Genomic DNA, 18,392 nt, shown 5'->3' with positions numbered 1-18,392 from the left:
TATTTTCACAGTGCCATCCAAAGAAAAACATGGAATCCCTGGTGGTGCTGAAGTTATTTTATCCTGGTGGTACCTGGTGGTGGGACTATCCTTCCTGGTCAGCACATACTAGCAGAGGGGAAACTTGCCAGCCACGAAGAACGTGAGTGGGAAAGCATGAAGAAGTTCAAGAATCACTTCCAAGTGCTGGGAACTGGAAACAATCTGGTACAGTTCATTCACAGAAAGTGTGAGAATCAATCAACAGTACAAACACAGGGATGTGAAACTTTCCTATAATTACTGATCATGTAAATGTCTAAATTATATTCTTTACAGGTTTTCATCAAGATTTAACATTGAACTCATTATCCTCAAGCTTTGTAGGCTGTGGAGTTACTTTTTGAGAACATATATTGTATTATCTTGCATAAAAGCTGAAATGCTTCACAGTTCACATTAGCCGCCCCTCCTCTCTGCATCAAGGTGCTGGTTACATGCAAGAAAAATATGGCACGCATGAGATATTATAGCCTATAATATGATTTTGTATTCATAATTTCATCATAACTCTACTGGGCATTCAATGGAAACAGGCCTTGTGTATATAATGTTCCAAAGTTTTAACAGGTTTATCCAAATATATAAATCAGGAAAAACTCATTTTTGCAACAGAACAGACTGGTATAAGAGGGGAATCCATTTCAGTTAATTAGTCATTTTTCTGTAAATTTAACATATTCCAGATTTCCTCTAAAATACCTTATAGTTAAAGAACACTTGAATTCAAGAAAATGAGAAAGAATAAGGACATTGCATTTGTGCAGTAGTAGTGAGCTGCTTCACAGCTCCTGTGACCTGATTTCAGTCCTGACCTCTGGTACTGTCTATGCTCACTTTCTCCCTTTCACTGCATGGATTTCCCTTCAGTGCTCTGGTTTTCTCCCACATCACAAAGACAAGTGGGTAGATTAGCTTGGTACTGTAAACTGCACCTAGTGTAAGTGTAGAGGGGGAGTTTGCTGGGTACATGAGGGAAAATAGATTACAGGAAAAGTTAAGTGGGAGAATGGGACTAATGGAAATCCTTGGAGAGCCAGCATAGACTTGATGGGCCAAATGGTCTTCAACATGGGAACGAAAATGCGGGGAATATGGGAATAGATCAGTCATCTATCACAATTTACCCACTTCCATTTTTCCCATTGTATTGACTTTTTTCAGTGTTCTTGTTTGGTCCAGTCCCGTAATGATTTTAGAATATTTCATATTTCCCTACAACACTGAAGGAAGCGATTTGGTCCAATAAGTCAATGCTGGCCCTCAGTGCCATCTCATCAATCCTATTCTGCAGCATTCCTGTAATTTATTCTCCTTCATGCACTTAAACACTCATTGACTGCTGTCTAATTCTCAAACCACCTTGGCAAGGCTAGGGGTCATTCATGGGGCAGTTAAATACCAGCTAGCGTGTCTTTGGGATGTGGGGCAGCATAAAAACTTGAAAATGCTAGAAATAGGAAAGTATAACACTTTTGGATACAGTAGCAACAGAAAGAGATCATCTCCATTTGAAAGGAGACTTGTGCCAGAATCACAACTGATCTCCATATGAGAGTGAGAATCTCGATCAGATTTAATTCTAATCTGATAGAGAATCCCAACCAAAATATTAGGCTTCATTTATTTTCCAGCTAATGATAACCATTTACTATTTTCTTTTCATTGTAGAATAAATGGGATTTTTTTCCATTCACATTTTGCATTTGAGATTTAACTCTGTATATACTCCCAGTTTATACTGTAGATGGGCTGATCATACTGAATGAATTTGTGGCTTAAGTACCAATTGCGTGGACTGTCTCTGTAACAGCATTTACATTTACAAGTTGTGGTCTGTGTGAAGTTGCAGCACATAAAATCGACATGTATTAGTTTGTGAAAGTTAACAAATACTACTGCCTTTTCAAAGTTTCAGCTCATTCTAGAGGTAGAAAATGTAAAAGTCAAAGTTTGCTGCTTTATGATAACAAGAATTCTACCATTCAATTATGTATTTGACCAAGTGATTACAAGTCCAGTTGGAACAAAGCAAAGCCTTAAATCCAAGTTTCATGATGTCAGAGAAAACAATCTGTGCAAAATTCTAAGGCTTTTATATATTCATGACATAACTCAAAATGTAACAGAGCCCTGAGTAGAATCTGTTTTCCAATAATGTCTTCTTCACTGAACCAAGCAATGTTTTAATTAACTGTTGCTCCATTCAAAAAAAAACAGCTGGAATATCAAATGTTTCCTTCATTGAAGAACAAAAATAACTAGTAAATACAAATCTGAATATTTGAAAGATTGAGATGAATGTGAGTTAGAAAAGCAAAATAGTATTCAATGGGGGAACTATGGTAAATATTCTTCCCTTATCATTTTAATTTATTAAAGTGGAACTGACTTTATCCACATACTTATTGATTCCTTTGGCATTTGTGGTTAGCCAGTTGACCATGGAGCTTCATTTGTTTCCAATGACATCATAAAGAATATGTTTTCTATTGCCCAGCTGCCAATCTAAATCCTCACTGGATGATCAATTTTGCACCTTTATGAATGAGCATTTGGATAACTTTAACTACTGTACTCATGGAAGGTGGAAGTGAAGCCAAATAGCTGTAAAACATTTACAATCATGATGACCTCAATGGAAGAAGTGATGCAATTAGTCACCTTTTTAATAATTTTATCTTTTGCAACAAATCTTTTTTCAAGAAGATTACATTCACTTATTGTATTGAACAACTGTAATGATGCAAAATGATGAAAATATTTATGAAGTGCCCTATAATAAAGGTGTAGAGTGGATCAAAGAGATCTATTGGCTGCAGACACAAATCTCTAATCATCTGGTATATGGTGACTATTTCAAAATTCAAAAAAGTTATTCTCACTATTGAAACTAGAACGTGTTGCATTCATTTCAGGCTGTGGAAGTGATATAACATTTTTTTCTTATTTGTTTCGGATACACATACTGTACCACAGGGAAAGCTAGATTTTATGGACTATCCCTAATTGGCCTTGTGAAGGTGCTCGTGAGCCAGCTTTTAAAGTGTTGTAGTCCTTCTGATGCAGATACTTGCACAGTGTGCTTGTGTGAGTAGTTTCATGTGTTAGACCTTGCACCAAAATGGAACAGTGCTATAACTCTGATACAGACTGGGGCGTGGCCTAGAGGCAAACTGCTGGTGGTGATGTTCCCCATCATCTAATACACTTGTCCTAATTGTCCCTAGTAAAGGTCAATGGTTCAGGAGGTGCCATTTGCATTTTATACCCAGTGTAATCATTGATGGAAAGAACTAATATTCAGAGTAGTCAATGGGGTGTTAATCATGTAGGCTACATTGTGCTGGAATAATACAGAGCTTCTTGTGTGTTACTGGAGTTGCACTTTCCTAGAAAGAAAAGAATTTTCTATCATGCCCCTGTCGCATGATTTGTAGAGGCTGAAACCTTTGAGGGTACCAGTGTCAAGTCAACTCTTTATTGTCATTTCAACCATAACTGCTGGTACAGTACACATTAAAAATGAGACACCGTTTTTCAGGACCATGGTGCTACATGAACAATACAAAAACTGCACTGAACTAGGTAAAAACAACACAAAACTACACTAGACTACAGACCTACCCAGGACTGCATAAAGTGCACAAAACAGTGCCGGCATTACAATAAATAATAAACAAGACAATAGACACAGTAGAGGGTATAGTAGGTTGGTGTCAGTCCAGGCTCCGAGTATTGACGAGTCTGATGACTTGGGGAAAGAAACTGTTACATGGTCTAGTCGTGAGAGCTCGAATACTTTGGTGCCTTTTGCCAGATGGCAGGAGAGAGAAGAGTTTGTATGAGGGGAGCAAAACATAATGCTGTTTTGCTTTACGGATGCAGCGTGTGGTGTAAATGTCTCTCATGGCGGGAAGAGAAACCCCGATGATCTTCTCAGCTGACCTCACTATCTGCTGCAGGGTCTTGAGATCTGAGATGGTACAATTTCGAACCAGGCAGTGATGCAGCTGCTCAGGATGCTCTCAATACAACCTCTGTAGAATGTGGTGTGAATGGTGGGGGTGGGGGGGGGGGTGGGAGATGGACTTTTCTCAGCCTTCGCAGAAAGTAGAGATACTGCTGGGCTTTCTTTGCTATGGAGCTGGTGTTGAGGGACCAGGTGAGATTCTCCGTCAGGTGAACACCAAGAAATTTGGTGCTCCTAACAATCTCTACAGAGGAGTCGTCGATGTTCAGTGGAGAGTGGATGAGTCACTGAATAAATGCTCCTTATATTAACTGAAATATGGTTTGAAATAAAGCAGAAATAGATCAAAGAACAGTGAAGCATTTAAAGTTTTATCGATATTGCTAAGCTACTAAAAACAACATTTCTGACACTAAAATTTGCTGCTGAATCAAATTACAGCCAGAGACTAATTGTCCTGAATTGTTTCCACCAAATTACACACATTTGTCACCATTAATACTGCACCTTAATGTGGAATAGCACAAGATGCTTGCTAAGACTATCCAAAATGTAGGAACACATATAGAATTATTACTTCTTGTGTTTTTAGTTTGAGTATGTCTGATATCAATACCTTATAAATCAAAAATACTAATTCACTGATATTCTAGAGACATTGGTTAGCATCTATGAAGTCTGGACCACTTGATGACTCCTTCAGACAAAGTTGTCTTTTTTTAAATATTAAGAACATTGCTTACACAACCGTACAGCACGTTACTGGCCCCTTGGTCCCTGATGTTGTGCTGACATTTTAACTGACTCCAAGATCAATTCAACCATTCCCTGCCACATAACCCTCCATTTTTCTTTTATTCATGTGACTATCTAAGTGTTTCTAAAAATGTCCCTAATGCATCTGCCTCTACCACCACATTCCACACTCTGTGTAAAAAAAAACTCTGTATATTGTGGGGACTATCTAACAATGTCTTGAACTCTTCTGCCTGCCTGAGCTGCCTAATGTGATTTGTGATGTGGAAAGTAGCATTTACAACAATAAGGCAGTTTTTTACCTTTTTTAATGAAATTTCAACAGAGCTATCAAATCTCTTCCTTCACATCAAATTCCGCAGTCACAATCCATCCACTTTAATACGTGAAGTGCTTTCATAAAATATTGTTAGTGTGCTATGCATCAAAAAATTGGACAACTGGGAAGTTAATATATGTAAGAAAATGGTCAGTAAAATTCTTGATTAAAGCAATGAATCTGCTTTAACAATAAATTTCATCTTTAATATTTATCACAGCACATTTTTTCCAAAAATTATGTTCAAATAGTTTTAACTTTTCATTCAACGATAGAGTATTATAGATGATACAGTAAAAATTACCGAGCTGTGGTCAATTCCTCAATAATAGCTCTAGATACTTGGTCCATTGTGATTTGTAGTTTGATCCGCAGAGTAATGATCTTGGTCTGGGCAATAATATCTGTTACAGTTGGTTTCTAAATTTTTGAGAAAGGCAAGGGAATCAGCTGCCAAGAATCATGATTGCTTTGTCATCACAGTAGACATGTACTGATATTGGATGAAAACAAGTAAACCTTTTGGCATCCTCTCCAACAATCATTGAGCCTATTAGTGTTGTTTGAATCTGTGTAAAATTTGGTAACTCAGCGAAGGTTGTGACAGCACTGCTGAAGTCGCAACTGATTGTGAGATACATCTTAACATATGATAGATGGAAGATTGGTAATACGCTGTGGATAAGCAGTTTCACATCACCCCTATTTTACCCTCACCCATTTTATATTGTCACACAGCATCACTGTTTATCACAGTAAGTCAGTGCCTTTTGTGGAGAAGTGAAAGATGTTGGAGAAGGAGAGAATATACAGTATAGCTGTATACTATTGTGTCTACAGTATACTTTGATTATTTAGCTGAGAGATTCTCACTATAATGAGCACTATATCTGATTAGTTTTGGTAAAACCTTTTTTATATAATCATTAACAGAATCTTTATTACAGGACTATTGCTTTTAGTGTTTCACACACATTTGAATTTATACACAAGTTCCAATAGTATGGAAGAAAATCAGGAACAGTATTTACAAAATATAACTATTTCAGGAGTGTTATTTGGAATTTATCATTTTAACAATGGAAAGGAAATGCCATTCCCATATCCTGTTGTTAAAACCTCTCATGCTAGACTAATTCACTGGGCATTTGAGAGACAATAAGATTTTCTCAGCACTGTACTAAAATGGGATGCCTACCAGGTAAATTAATAACTTAATTACGAAATTACCCTATTCCTTGCACTACACCAATCTCAACCTGACCAATTTCACTACTGCCCATTTCCCAGGTCCAATTCTGTCAATCTTCCATCCCAAGACCCCACCTGAGTAACAGACCCTGACCTTCATTGTCAGCCTCGTCCCACCCACCAAAGCACCTCACCATCAATATCATTACTCTTATTCCAACAACTGTCTCCTGAGCAACCATCAGCTCACCACTGCACCCTCATCTTGGACGCAGCAGAGGCTCATTTAGGCATCCAGGCACAGGAGTGGGTGGCACTCTTTCAAGAGCAAGATCTTGGGTAGAACTGACTCCATCAGGAGACAAAACCCTGAACAGCCATTTGCTGCAGTGGCCACCTACCATACCTATCAGAGTGCACAGATTTTCTAGGCATGATTGTTTCTGTAATTCACAGTCTTTCTGGAAATGATCCCAAGGCCGGAGATCTTGTTCTGATAAATGCATAAGGATACCAAATACCAATACCAAACATATGGACTCTAAGATTTTCAATGATAGGCAGGTAAGTTTGAAGGCAACAGATAACCTAAGCGAGCAAAGATTCAAGATTGTTTAATGTCATTTCCAGTACATGAGTGTAAAGGAGAACAAAATAATTGCTACTCTGGATATGATTCAGCACAAAAAAAAACAAGATAAGGAACACAATAATAATAATAATAAAAAAACACGATAAATATAAATACATAATATAGCTTGTATAAATGGATTAATTGTATGTCCATTAAGTGATACTAGGCACGGGACTGTCTGTACATAAGGTGACTGACAGGAAATGATAAAGGTATTTGGGGCATGGAGGGGTGGGTTAGTGGTTGGAGGTGTTGATCAGTTAACTGCTTGGGGAAAGTAACTGTTTTTGAATCTGGTGGTCCTGGTGTGACTAGTACATAGCCTCCTCTCTGACGGGTCTGGGACAAACAGTCCATGAGCACAATGGGAGATATCTTTTATGATGTTACAGGCCCTTTTCTGACACTTTTCTGTATATATGTACCTCATGGTGGGTAGGCTAGTGCCATTGATGCATTGGACAGTTTTGACTACCCTTTGCAGAGCCTTCCTATCCAACACAGTGCAGTTTCCATACCAGGCAGTGATGCACCTTGTTAGGAGGCTCTCCACTGCGTATCTGTAGAATGACACGAGTATAGATGTGCATTGTCCAGCTCTCTTCAGCCTCCTCTAAGTAGAGACATTGCTGAACTTTCTTGATTGTGTAGGATGTGTTCTAGGACCATGAGAGATTCTGTGCAATGTGCACTCCCAGGAGTTTGAAACTGCTCGCAGTTTCCACTGCCGTGCAGCCAATGTAAAGAGGGACGTGAGTGGTGCGAGTTCTCCTGAATTCAATAACAACTCCTTCGTCTTGTTGATATTGAGGAAGAGGTTATTTGCCTGGCACCAGTCCTCAAGCTCTTCCACCTTCTCTCTGTAGGCTGTCTCATTATTGTTGGTGATGAGCACCACTACTGAAGTGTCATTGGTGAACTTGACAATGTGATCACTCAGGTGTTTGTGTAGTCATGTATGAGCAGAGTGTACAGCAGTGGGCTCAGCACACAGCCCTGGGGGACACCCGTGATGAGAATGATGGGGACGGAGAAGCCGTTGTGCATCCTGACTACCTGAGGTCTGTTGGTTAGGAAGTCCAACACCCAGTTGCATAGTGATGTATTTAGACCGAGGTGTTTGTTTACCAAGGTTTGTGGGACAGTAGTGTTAAATACCAAAATGAAATCCAGAAAGAGCATTTTGACATAAGTCAAATGGCATAAGATCTGGCAAATGGAATGCAAAGTGAAAAAGGTGATCACAGAACTTTGAAATACAGTGAAATCTGGTTGACCTGTTTTATGAATCACAAAGGCCTCGCAAGCAGATACTGCAAGTAATTTGGAAAACTAACAGAAAGACATTATTAATTGCTAGGGGAATTAAATACAGAAGTTGAAAGGTTATATATTTCATTGCTGAAGCAACATCAGGAGTACCGTGCACATTTCTAGTCTCCAAATTTAAAGAATGTTATGAATGCATAGGAAGCTGTTCAAAGAGAAGCTTTGTGAAACGCAAATCAGTAATAATCAGGTTATCCTTTGAGGAAAGGTTGAGCAAACCAATCTCATTATCCACTGGAGCGTAGAAGAGTGAAAGAGGACTTGGTTGAAACAGATAAGATGTACAGAGGTCTTGACAGGGTGGATGTGGAAGGGATGTCTCCTCTTGTGGGAATCACTGTTTAAAATAATACGCTGCCTACTTAAGAGAGAGCCATTTTTTTCTTTCAGAAGGCTATGAATGATTAGATTTCTTCCTTAAAGCAGAATCTTTGAATACTTTTAACCAGAGGTAGGTAGATTATTGATTAGCAAGGGATTAAAAGATTACCATAGTTGGATAGGAACATGGAGGTAAATTTTAAATCAAATCAGACATGATGTTGTTAAATGTCAGAAGAGACTTGGTGGGTCAAGTGGCTTGTTCCTATTGTTAATTCGTATATGTGAATTGAATCATTCTTTTTTCCAATAAGACACGAATTCAAGCTGTGTGCAACTGGTTCTTGTTCATACTCTAAGTTTCTGTTAGGCTACAGGACACTGCCTGATCCAGTGGATTCTGCTCAATACTCAATACAGCTGTGTGGATCGTGTGGATAGTCAGAGGCTTTATCCCAGGACTGAAATGGCTATCACGAGAGGGCACAATTTTAAGGTGCTCGGAAGTAAGTACAGAGGGGGTGCCAGGGGTAAGTTTTCTATGCAGAGAGTGGTGAGTGCGTGGAATGGGCTCCCAGTGACGGTGGTGGAGGTGGATACAATAAGGTCTTTTAAGAGACTCCTGGATATGTACATGGACCTTAGAATAATAAATGGCTATGTGTAACCCTAGGTAGTTTCTAAAGTAAGTACATGTTTGGCACAGCATTGAGGGCTGAAGGGCCTGTATTGTGCTGTAGGTTTTCTATGTTTCTATGCTTAAGAACTAGTCTTTTGAATATTGCAGAAACTTCCAAAGCCAAATTCCAAGTTGAAGTTGATGGTACTCTGTTTATAAAACAACTGAGCAAAATGATTTAGCACCTCAGAGATCATCCCAGTGTAACAGAGAGGTCCAAACAAATATTGGAAAATGAAATCATCATCTTGTTTATCATTTCTTATTCAAGTTGTGGAAATTCAGAATTAAATCAAGGTTTTTAATTTCATATCATTGACTGCCTCAGCAAATTTTCACCATTATTTATTTTCATGTGGTGTGAGAGAAAAAAAAGAGGAAATGTTAACATGATAAAACAATAGCTTATAGGAACAAAGATGTTTCATATATGAAATAATCAGACATTTTGAATGACAGTGCAACTTCCAGGCAATGTTGCTATATCTTGGAGTCTGGCTTGTAAAGCCGAGCTATTGTTGTCCTGATGTGCTGGCTTGCATTATGACCACACATATCCATACATCCTTGATGTCAAAGTCTCTGACACACAAATATTTTGGCTGTGGAGTATGTTTTCATTCCAGACTATCGAAATTAATTTTATCTGTGTAATAGTAATATTATTTCCCATGTGAAGAAGCAGAGCACCACCAGGATGTCTAGTTTTCAATTCCATTCAACAATCTTTTATTCTATTTATTTATTTTATTGAGATACTGAGTGGAATAGGTCCTTCCAGCCGTTTGAGCCACGCCACCCCCAATAACACCCGATTTGATCCTAGCTTAGTCATGGGACAATTTACAATGACCAATTAACCTACCAACCAGTACGTCTTTGGACTGTGGGAGGAAACCCAAATGGTCATGGGGAGAACGCACAAACTCCTTACAGACAGCTGCAGGAATTGAACCCAGATCTCTAGAACTGTAAAGCGTTGTGCTAACCACTGCGCTACTCTGCTGCCCAACTGATTAATGCCAAAAGCTTACATAAAATCTATAATTTACAGATCTTATCTACATGGTTAAGAGAGAGAAGAAAAGAAAACACACACATAATTAGAGTTGTTATAAGTGAACTGAATGCACAATGCTGACATTTAATAGGTGGTTAGATTATAAAGTTTTCTTTAACCATTTTAGATTTCATGAGCACAATGCAAAACTTATTAGAATAATAAGTCAAATTAAATCCATTTAAAAATTAAATTAACCTTTCTCACACTCACAATCTCAATTATTTTCAGGCCTCTGAGTAATAGTACTTGTTCCCTCTCTTCTATTTCCTTTCTTCTTACATTCTATGAGTTTTAATCAGAAAGAAAGCTTGACATCACGATCACTTTCTGATTATTTTTTTCATCTTCATTCTTACTCTTTTGAACCTGGTATTTTTGCTATCTGCAGCTGGTTTATGAATAATATATTTTTAATATTTTTTTATTTTTAGGGATCATTTTGTATGACCTGTTGAGAACCTAGGATATTATCATGAGTACTTGTAGGCTAACTATCATGTAGGTGAGTTTCACAAGCAGTGGAGACTTACGCACCCTTGACTCAGTCATCTGTGTCATAATCTTTGCCAAGCCTGTACCCTCACACAGTCAGAATAGTAACTCCTTAAAGCTGAGATAGCACTTGATGCTGAAAACAGTTTGACAAGGCAATCGACAGCTAGTCAATTAAACAATCAGAGCAAATGACAGTGTCTTATTTTTTTCCTTAACTGGCTCTCTATGACTGAACCCTCTTTCAGATCTTAAAGCAGTATGAATACACAATTATTACTGATGATTCTGTAGTAAAATTGATTATTGATAAATTAAAAACATAGCTCAGCTTTTCAGACGATATTTCAGCAGACTATATCTCCTTGAAGTGAATGGTTGTCAATATCTACACAGATATTTGTCCTTTCATCCAATCCTGGTTCATGCTTAACATTGGTTTAAAATAAGCATGCATGACTGTTTTATCCTCTTCCAAACTGATTTCAATTTAACACATTTGCATATTGATTTATAATTTAAAACAATGCAGACAAATTTAAACGATCAGGTCTTGGAGATATTTCTTGCAACAAATGCACTTCAATCATGACTAATGTTTATGATATCATTAAGATTTAGCTTCTAACTAAATGCAGAGAAACAGAGGAAGAGTGCCCACCATTACTCACCAAACCAGATGGAAAATTAAAGCCAGTAATAATATTTTCCACCATCACTATGGCCAGGTAACTCCAATTGAAATGTGACAGCATTGCTCCATATAACAATTACAGCACAGAAACAGGCCATCTCGGCCCTTCTGGTCCATGCCAAACTCTTACTTTCACCTAGTCCCACCGACCTGCACTCAACCCATAACCCTCCATTTCTTTCCTGTCCATATAGCTATCCAATTTAACTTTAAATGACAACATCCAACCTGCCCCAACCACTTCTACTGGAAGCTCGTTCCACACAGCTACCACTCTCTGAGTAAAGAAGTTCCCCCTCATGTTACCCCTAAACTTTTGCCCTTTAACTCTCAACTCATGTCCTCTTGTTTGAAGCTCCCCCACTCTCAATGGAAAAAGCCTATCCACGTCAATAGTCAATAGTCAATAGTCAGTGATAATTCACTTTCTATTATTTACTGGGTCTTTTTATTATTGATTTTAAAATAACAATGACAAACCAATGTATCTTATAGAAATAATAAAAATAAATAGTTTATTGATCTCAATTGGGAAATTCTTTCATAACAGCAGCAACATTTAAAAACACACTTAACAGTGTGAATACAAGCTTATACTTACTTTTACTACTAAATATCTAAATTAAAAACAAAATGGTCAGGATTCATCAATGGCCATGTATTTTAAGAAGAGTTAATATTAAAGGTAGTTGTCTGCTTTAAGACTGAGTGCACCTGCTTCATTTCCTTTTGTCTTTGCTCTGAGGTATTTGCTGCTGGCCTTGAATTTCGAATGCATCGAGATGGCACATGTTCAAGATGGTATTTTATTAAAACTGTAAATTAAAATCCTTAGTTCCCTTTATATAAATTAAATCAGGTTAGGATGAACAATGAAATGGAAAAATCTATAGTTTAATTGTGAAAATACAGAAAGACTTTCATGTGCCATAAATTAAGTTCTGAGGCTGCAATAACTCATTTTCCAAAATTTATTCTGATAACGTCTCTCTGCAGCTGAACTAATAATTTTCTACACCACCTCATTTGTATTTGAAATTCAGAAGTAAAATAAAACTTCATGCTTTACTTTTCTTTAAAATTCCTGTCTTTAATTTTTAAAAGCAGGGCAACTACTCTACGCATTTTTAGTAAATGTGATTCTAGCTTCCAAGCACAAGTTTGCAAGGTAGAATTTAGATTGCAGTTCAGTTCCTGTGCTTTGAGGATTAGTTACCCATTTTACTTAAGCATCATATCTAATTTGAAGACCAACATGAAGTTGTGACCAATATCTCTTTCTCAGGCAAGATCAGTTAATTGTTTTCTTATTAATAAGATGATTCTATTCACAGATTTTCTTTTACAATTCTGGTGCTCCATGTGGATTTGTTCTGGGTCCACTGCTCTTTGTGATTTTTATAAGTGACTTGGATGAGGAAGTGGAGGAGTGGTTTAGTAAGTTTGTTGATGACATGAATGTTGTAGGTGTTGTCAATACTGTAGAATGTTGCTGTAGGTTACAATGAGATACAGACAGGATGCAGAGTTGGGCAGAGAAGTGGCAGATGGAGTTCAATACAGTGAAGTGTGAAGTGATTCACTTGGGAAGATCAAACTTGAAGGCAGAGTACAAGGGGATTGAGTTTAAGAGCCACGAGGTTGCAGCTCTATAAAACTCTGGTTAAACCACATTTATAGTATTGTGTTCAGTTCTGGTTGACCTATTATAGGAAGGATGTGGAAGCTTTAGAGACAGTACAGAGGATAACACCTGGATTAGAGAACCTGCCTTATGAGCAAAGATTGGGTGAGCTAGGGCTTTTCTCTTTAGAATGAAGATAGATGAGAGGCAAATTTATAGAGGTATATAAGATTATGAGGGGCATTGATAGGGTGGTCAGTCTGCATCTTTTTCCCAGGGTGGCAATGGCCAATGCTGGAGGACATCCATTTAAGGTGAGTGGAGGCAATTTAGGGGAGATATCAGAGGTAGTTTTTTTTTTTTTAAATAGAGTAATGAGTGCCTGAAATGAACTACCGGGGCTGGTGGTAGAGGCTTATACAACAGGGATATTTAAAAGACTTTCAGGTAGGCACATGTCAGAATTCAGCACAAGAAATGACGCAAGCTTAGTATTTATAAAAATGATGATTTAAGTCTCTCTTGCTATTATCTGTTTCATTCAGAAGGCTGGCTCGAAATTCCAACAGTATCCGCAGAAATTTTAACACTGTTTGATTAACTACAAGCAGAAAGTTGCCTATATCTGGTAAAAATGTAAAATATTTAAATAATTACACTGTGATCTCATTCATTTATACATTACATGCGTTTAGTTAATTATGGCATTTGATACTTCATTGAAAGTCCAAAATTCGAGAGCCTCCACAAATAATTATTATAATTTACCATGTACCCAAGGAACTGGATGTGATCAAAATTGTTCCAGACATAATCAGTGTTGTCACCATATCAGGCTGCTCAGACATGAGCCTGCTATGTATATGCAACATAGTGGCTGAATAGCTCCATTGAGATATCTTAGGACTAAATGATTTAGCCAGAAAATAACCGAGTTGCAAACTGCAGTAGTTGGAGTTACACTTGGACCAATACTCTAAGACTGCAGTTCCTTTGTAAAGAGGATATAAACATTCTGAAGTGAATTTATGGTTTCACAGAACCATTGAGACTAACGCTATTTTATTTTAAGTGTGCACACATTTTCACATAATGAACATTTGATATTTTTCACAGAAGAAACCCTTGGGGACTCAGTCATTGAATATATTCAAAGCTTTTAGATATTTAGTTATAAGATCAGTTAAGAGAAATGGCATCAAGTTAGAAGATTAGGCATAAGGGGCAAAATTATCTCCTCCTGCTTCAATTTCTCATAAAATTAAATGATATACAATAAAGATTGATTTTACCATTCAAGTATTGTCAAAGTAAACATTCAGCTGTGAAAGATATATCAATATTGCTGAATTTATAAATGTTATTCAGTACTCTTTTCATTCGTTTGCTTGTAATGAGCCAGTAGAGACAGAAGAGATTGTCAGAAGCACCTCAGTGATAAAGTAAGGAGCTATACTGATTTAGAAAGCCTAGGCTTCTATACTTATTGAGAATTGAAATGCCACAATGCCAAGTTGTAAGATTGAATTTAATAATTTTTTGAACTAGCACCATAACATAATCATTAAAATAGCTTGATTATTCTTAAAATATTGACCAATTCACTACTGTTCTCCGGACGTTCAAAGTTCAAACTACATTTATTATCAAAGTATGTACACAGTATACAACCTTGAGATTTGCCACAAAACAAAGAACACCATGTAAGGAAAAAACCCACACTAGAAGACCAGAAAACATATGAAAAAAGAGCAAATTGTGCAAACAACAAACAGTGAACAAATAACACACAGAACATTAAACTTCAAACTGCAAAGTCCCCAAAAGTGAGTCCACAACCACAAGCTGTCGAGGCAAGTGAGGCCAATGGCTGTGGCCACAGCCACCAAGTCAGCCAGTTCAGCATTGTGTCTGGCAATGGCCATAGGCCAAAGCCATAGATCCAGTTCTACGCCAAAGCGCCTCGATCAAATTGTGCAAATACTAAAGCGTATTCAGTGTTGAGACATTAAACATTGAACCACAACCAAAAGTGAGCCCACAGCCATGAGCCATCATACTTCTTACTGATCAAATTTTGCAGCTTAGGACCCAAGACTCCTGCACCTTCTGCTGGCAGCAGCGAGAGGTAGTCCAGTCAAATGCAGGCAGAGGGCTCTGAACACCCGTTCATTTTCCACTCTCGTCCTCGTCGATTTTAATCTTGCTCAACACTTCAGTCAGCATGGGCTCATGGTCCGCAATTAGGAATTGACACAGCCACCCCCAGCAATAGCTGCACGACTTGCCAAATCCCCCAGGGGATCACTGAAGCACCAGATCATTCCCTCGGCCCAAAAATACATCCATCAAGGGGAAATTACAGGCCGCAATTGATCACAGATCAGGAAAAGAAGAACAAGTATATTTAGCAGAAGAAGAGTAGCCAATAGTTTTGTAAGCTTTCTACCAAAAGAACACTAAACATCAAACTGCAAATTCCCAAAAGTACCTTTTCTTGTCAAAAGAAAAAACTATCACCACAATACAATATGAATTACATGTAATTCCACTCATACACGTAGACTTGATTTTAATGTATTCAGTGCAGTTTTATGGAAAGATAAACCTACACTTATTTGGGTCATGCTGAAATTGTGACATCAACATTATTCTCATATTGATTTTTTAAATTCTGAATTTGAAATGAAAACACTCCTGTATTGTTCCTTGAACCCCTGCAAACTGAATTTATGAAGATAACAAGTTGGAGCTGGACCAAGAATCATTTTACTAGCATGTTAAGAGTATAAGCTAGCTACCAGAAAACAGAGAATGTGAATAAATGAGACTTTTTAGGTTATTTGGATGTAAATAACAGTTCTTCATTGAGATCATCACTAGGCTTCAACAATTTAAATACTATTTTAATCAATGAAGGAATAAAAAGAGTTTGGAATGAGAAATGGAAAGATTAAGCCAGTGCATAAAAAAATTACCAAATGAACTTTAATGTGGGGTAAATGAGATTTTGTAGAAAGAACAGAAAACAAGAATATGGTGACAGGCTACAGGTTGCTGTAGTACAAAGAAATCTTACATGTCTCGAACATGAAATACAAGAAATTAGTTGGGAGGTACAACAAATAATTAGGAAGTAAAATGGAAAATTGGCTTTTATTGCAAGGGGGCGGAGTATAAATTAGATTGGAGGCCATGATCGGGTTACCCATGAGCTTACTGAATAGCAGAGCAGGAGTGAGAGACCAACTTCTTGTGTTCCTGTGCTCAGAGACAAGTGCATCCACTGTCAAAACTCATCCACGATTGATAAACTCAATATTGATATACCTTTCTCAGTATAATGTTTACTCTGACAATACTTGCTGGTGAAATGATAAATTCTTGGTAACAAGGGTCACTTTGGAGTAGAAGTTTACGAGCTGAAGAAATCAACGGGCAGGTAATTTGGGCAAAATTACAACTATATCAGATCAATGACAGTTTAAACAGTCAAAGATAAAATGTGTCAAATATATGATAGCATTTCAATTTCTACCAAAATCACGTCAAAAATTCTTGAAACTACAGTACAAAACAGCATTTTAGGAAGTATATCCACGGTAACGTGATCTTCCATTACTTGGAAATTTCATACTAAATGAACTATTGATGTTAACATTATGTATCTGTTCATCTGAAAGTATTCACATATAGGAACCCAACAGATTTGTAAGAAATAATATTTTTAAAATTAACTTCATCTGTTTGATTTTGAAAAGAACACAAGAATCACGTGTAACCTAGAACTATTTTCATACAATCTTCCATTGATGATAGGAAGAAAAAATATTTAAATGCACTTAAATTATTTAAATAGGATTAAAATTAAATTACCGGAAGATCAGAAATTTACTTTCTTGTTGAAAGTTATGGTCTTAAAATTTTATATGCAAATTTAGTGACTGAAGATATTACTGTTATGGTTGTGTAGATTGCTGTGGATTTGTGGCTGCACTCAACATTCGACCATGGTCACACTAACCTTTTGCAACCATGTGGCTCCCAATAACGTTGAAAGTTCACTGTAGCAGCTATGCTGTGACTGGCACCAGGTTTCCTGCAGTGCAAGGTGAGGTCCGATCCACAGACTGCCCTGCTGATTTCGTGACAGCTTGCCTTTCCTTAAAGGCTATTTCATTACTTCCACATGTCCTTGTTCATCAGAAACAATTGAAAATAAATAATTTTCAACTTTTAAAATGAATAATAAAAAATAAAGCTAATTTAAAACTTCAATTAACTGTCATAACTTAATTAAAGCATCAATATTAATCAAGCTAAAGCAAGATGATAAGTAAACTCATTAATTTTTCTTTTTAATGAGGTTCAGCACCCCATTTAACTAAAAAGGAACACGTAAGATCCTCCACTTCTGACTGGCATAAGGGTAAGGAGCAGGATGCGAAACGTATCGAGCCTTTTATCTTTGGGCATTATGACATCCTTTGCCCTCTATGTTGCAAAGCATAGTCTGGAACATACTGTGGTGCACAGTGCAGCTCGTTGGCAGCATGATCTGGCCCGTTAAAAACTGAAAATGCTGGAAATAATCAATTGGTCAGGCAACATCTGTAGTAAGAGGAACAATGTTAGTATTTCAGGTTATAGGCGTTAAATCAGATTTCACCTAATCTTAGTAAACAACTGGCATGGTTAAGGAATTTAAATGAACAAGTAAGCTGTTTGGTTTTGCTCAGAAGTAACCATTGGCTGAGAGAGCCTCCAACTCTCCCACCTGTCAGTTGACTTAACCACTATTTCTTCCCGCAAGCCACAATGGAGCTTCACCATATTCTGCTCTTTGTGGGTATTTTTTGGAAAAGGGGATTGTTTGAAAGTCTCATGCAGACTGATTTTATTTTTATTGATTTTATTTAGACATACAGTGCTGAATAGGCCCTTCCGCCCCTTCAAGCTGCACCGCCCAGCACAACCCTAACTTAACCCTAGCCTAACCATGGGACAATTTACAATGATCAGTTAATCTACTGACTGGTATGTCTTTGGACTGTGGGAGGAAACTGGAGGTCCTGAGGAAAACCCACCCATTCCACAGGGAGAGCACAGAAACTCCCTACAGACGATGTCGGAATTGAACTCCAAACTCCAATGCCCTGAGCTACCATGGCGCCCATTTATTGTCGACAACATGAATGGACCAATTTGAGGACACATGGAGGAATACTATTTTGTCCCTTAACAGCATTTGCTACGATAGTTGAAGAAGGATTACTTA

General features: G+C 37.5%; 1 protein-coding gene across 2 annotated transcripts in view; it reads left to right on the top strand.

Annotated features, from left to right (window-relative positions):
• The window catches only part of negr1 (neuronal growth regulator 1), a 540,105-nt gene that overhangs the window by 507,818 nt on the left and 13,895 nt on the right, over positions 1–18,392 (top strand). For both annotated transcript variants that reach the window (XM_063064226.1, XM_063064225.1), the window contains one exon: positions 12–18,392. This exon is cut by the window's right edge and continues 13,895 nt beyond it. In XM_063064226.1, coding sequence (XP_062920296.1) covers positions 12–112 — 101 coding nt within the window. In that variant the 3' untranslated portion in view covers positions 113–18,392. The remainder of the gene's footprint in view (positions 1–11) is intronic.

This window comes from Mobula hypostoma, chromosome 12, assembly GCF_963921235.1.
Source record: "Mobula hypostoma chromosome 12, sMobHyp1.1, whole genome shotgun sequence".
Taxonomy (NCBI): domain Eukaryota; kingdom Metazoa; phylum Chordata; class Chondrichthyes; order Myliobatiformes; family Myliobatidae; genus Mobula; species Mobula hypostoma.
The sequence above is the reverse complement of the archived record's forward strand: the minus strand, read 5'-3'. Positions and strand labels throughout refer to the sequence as shown.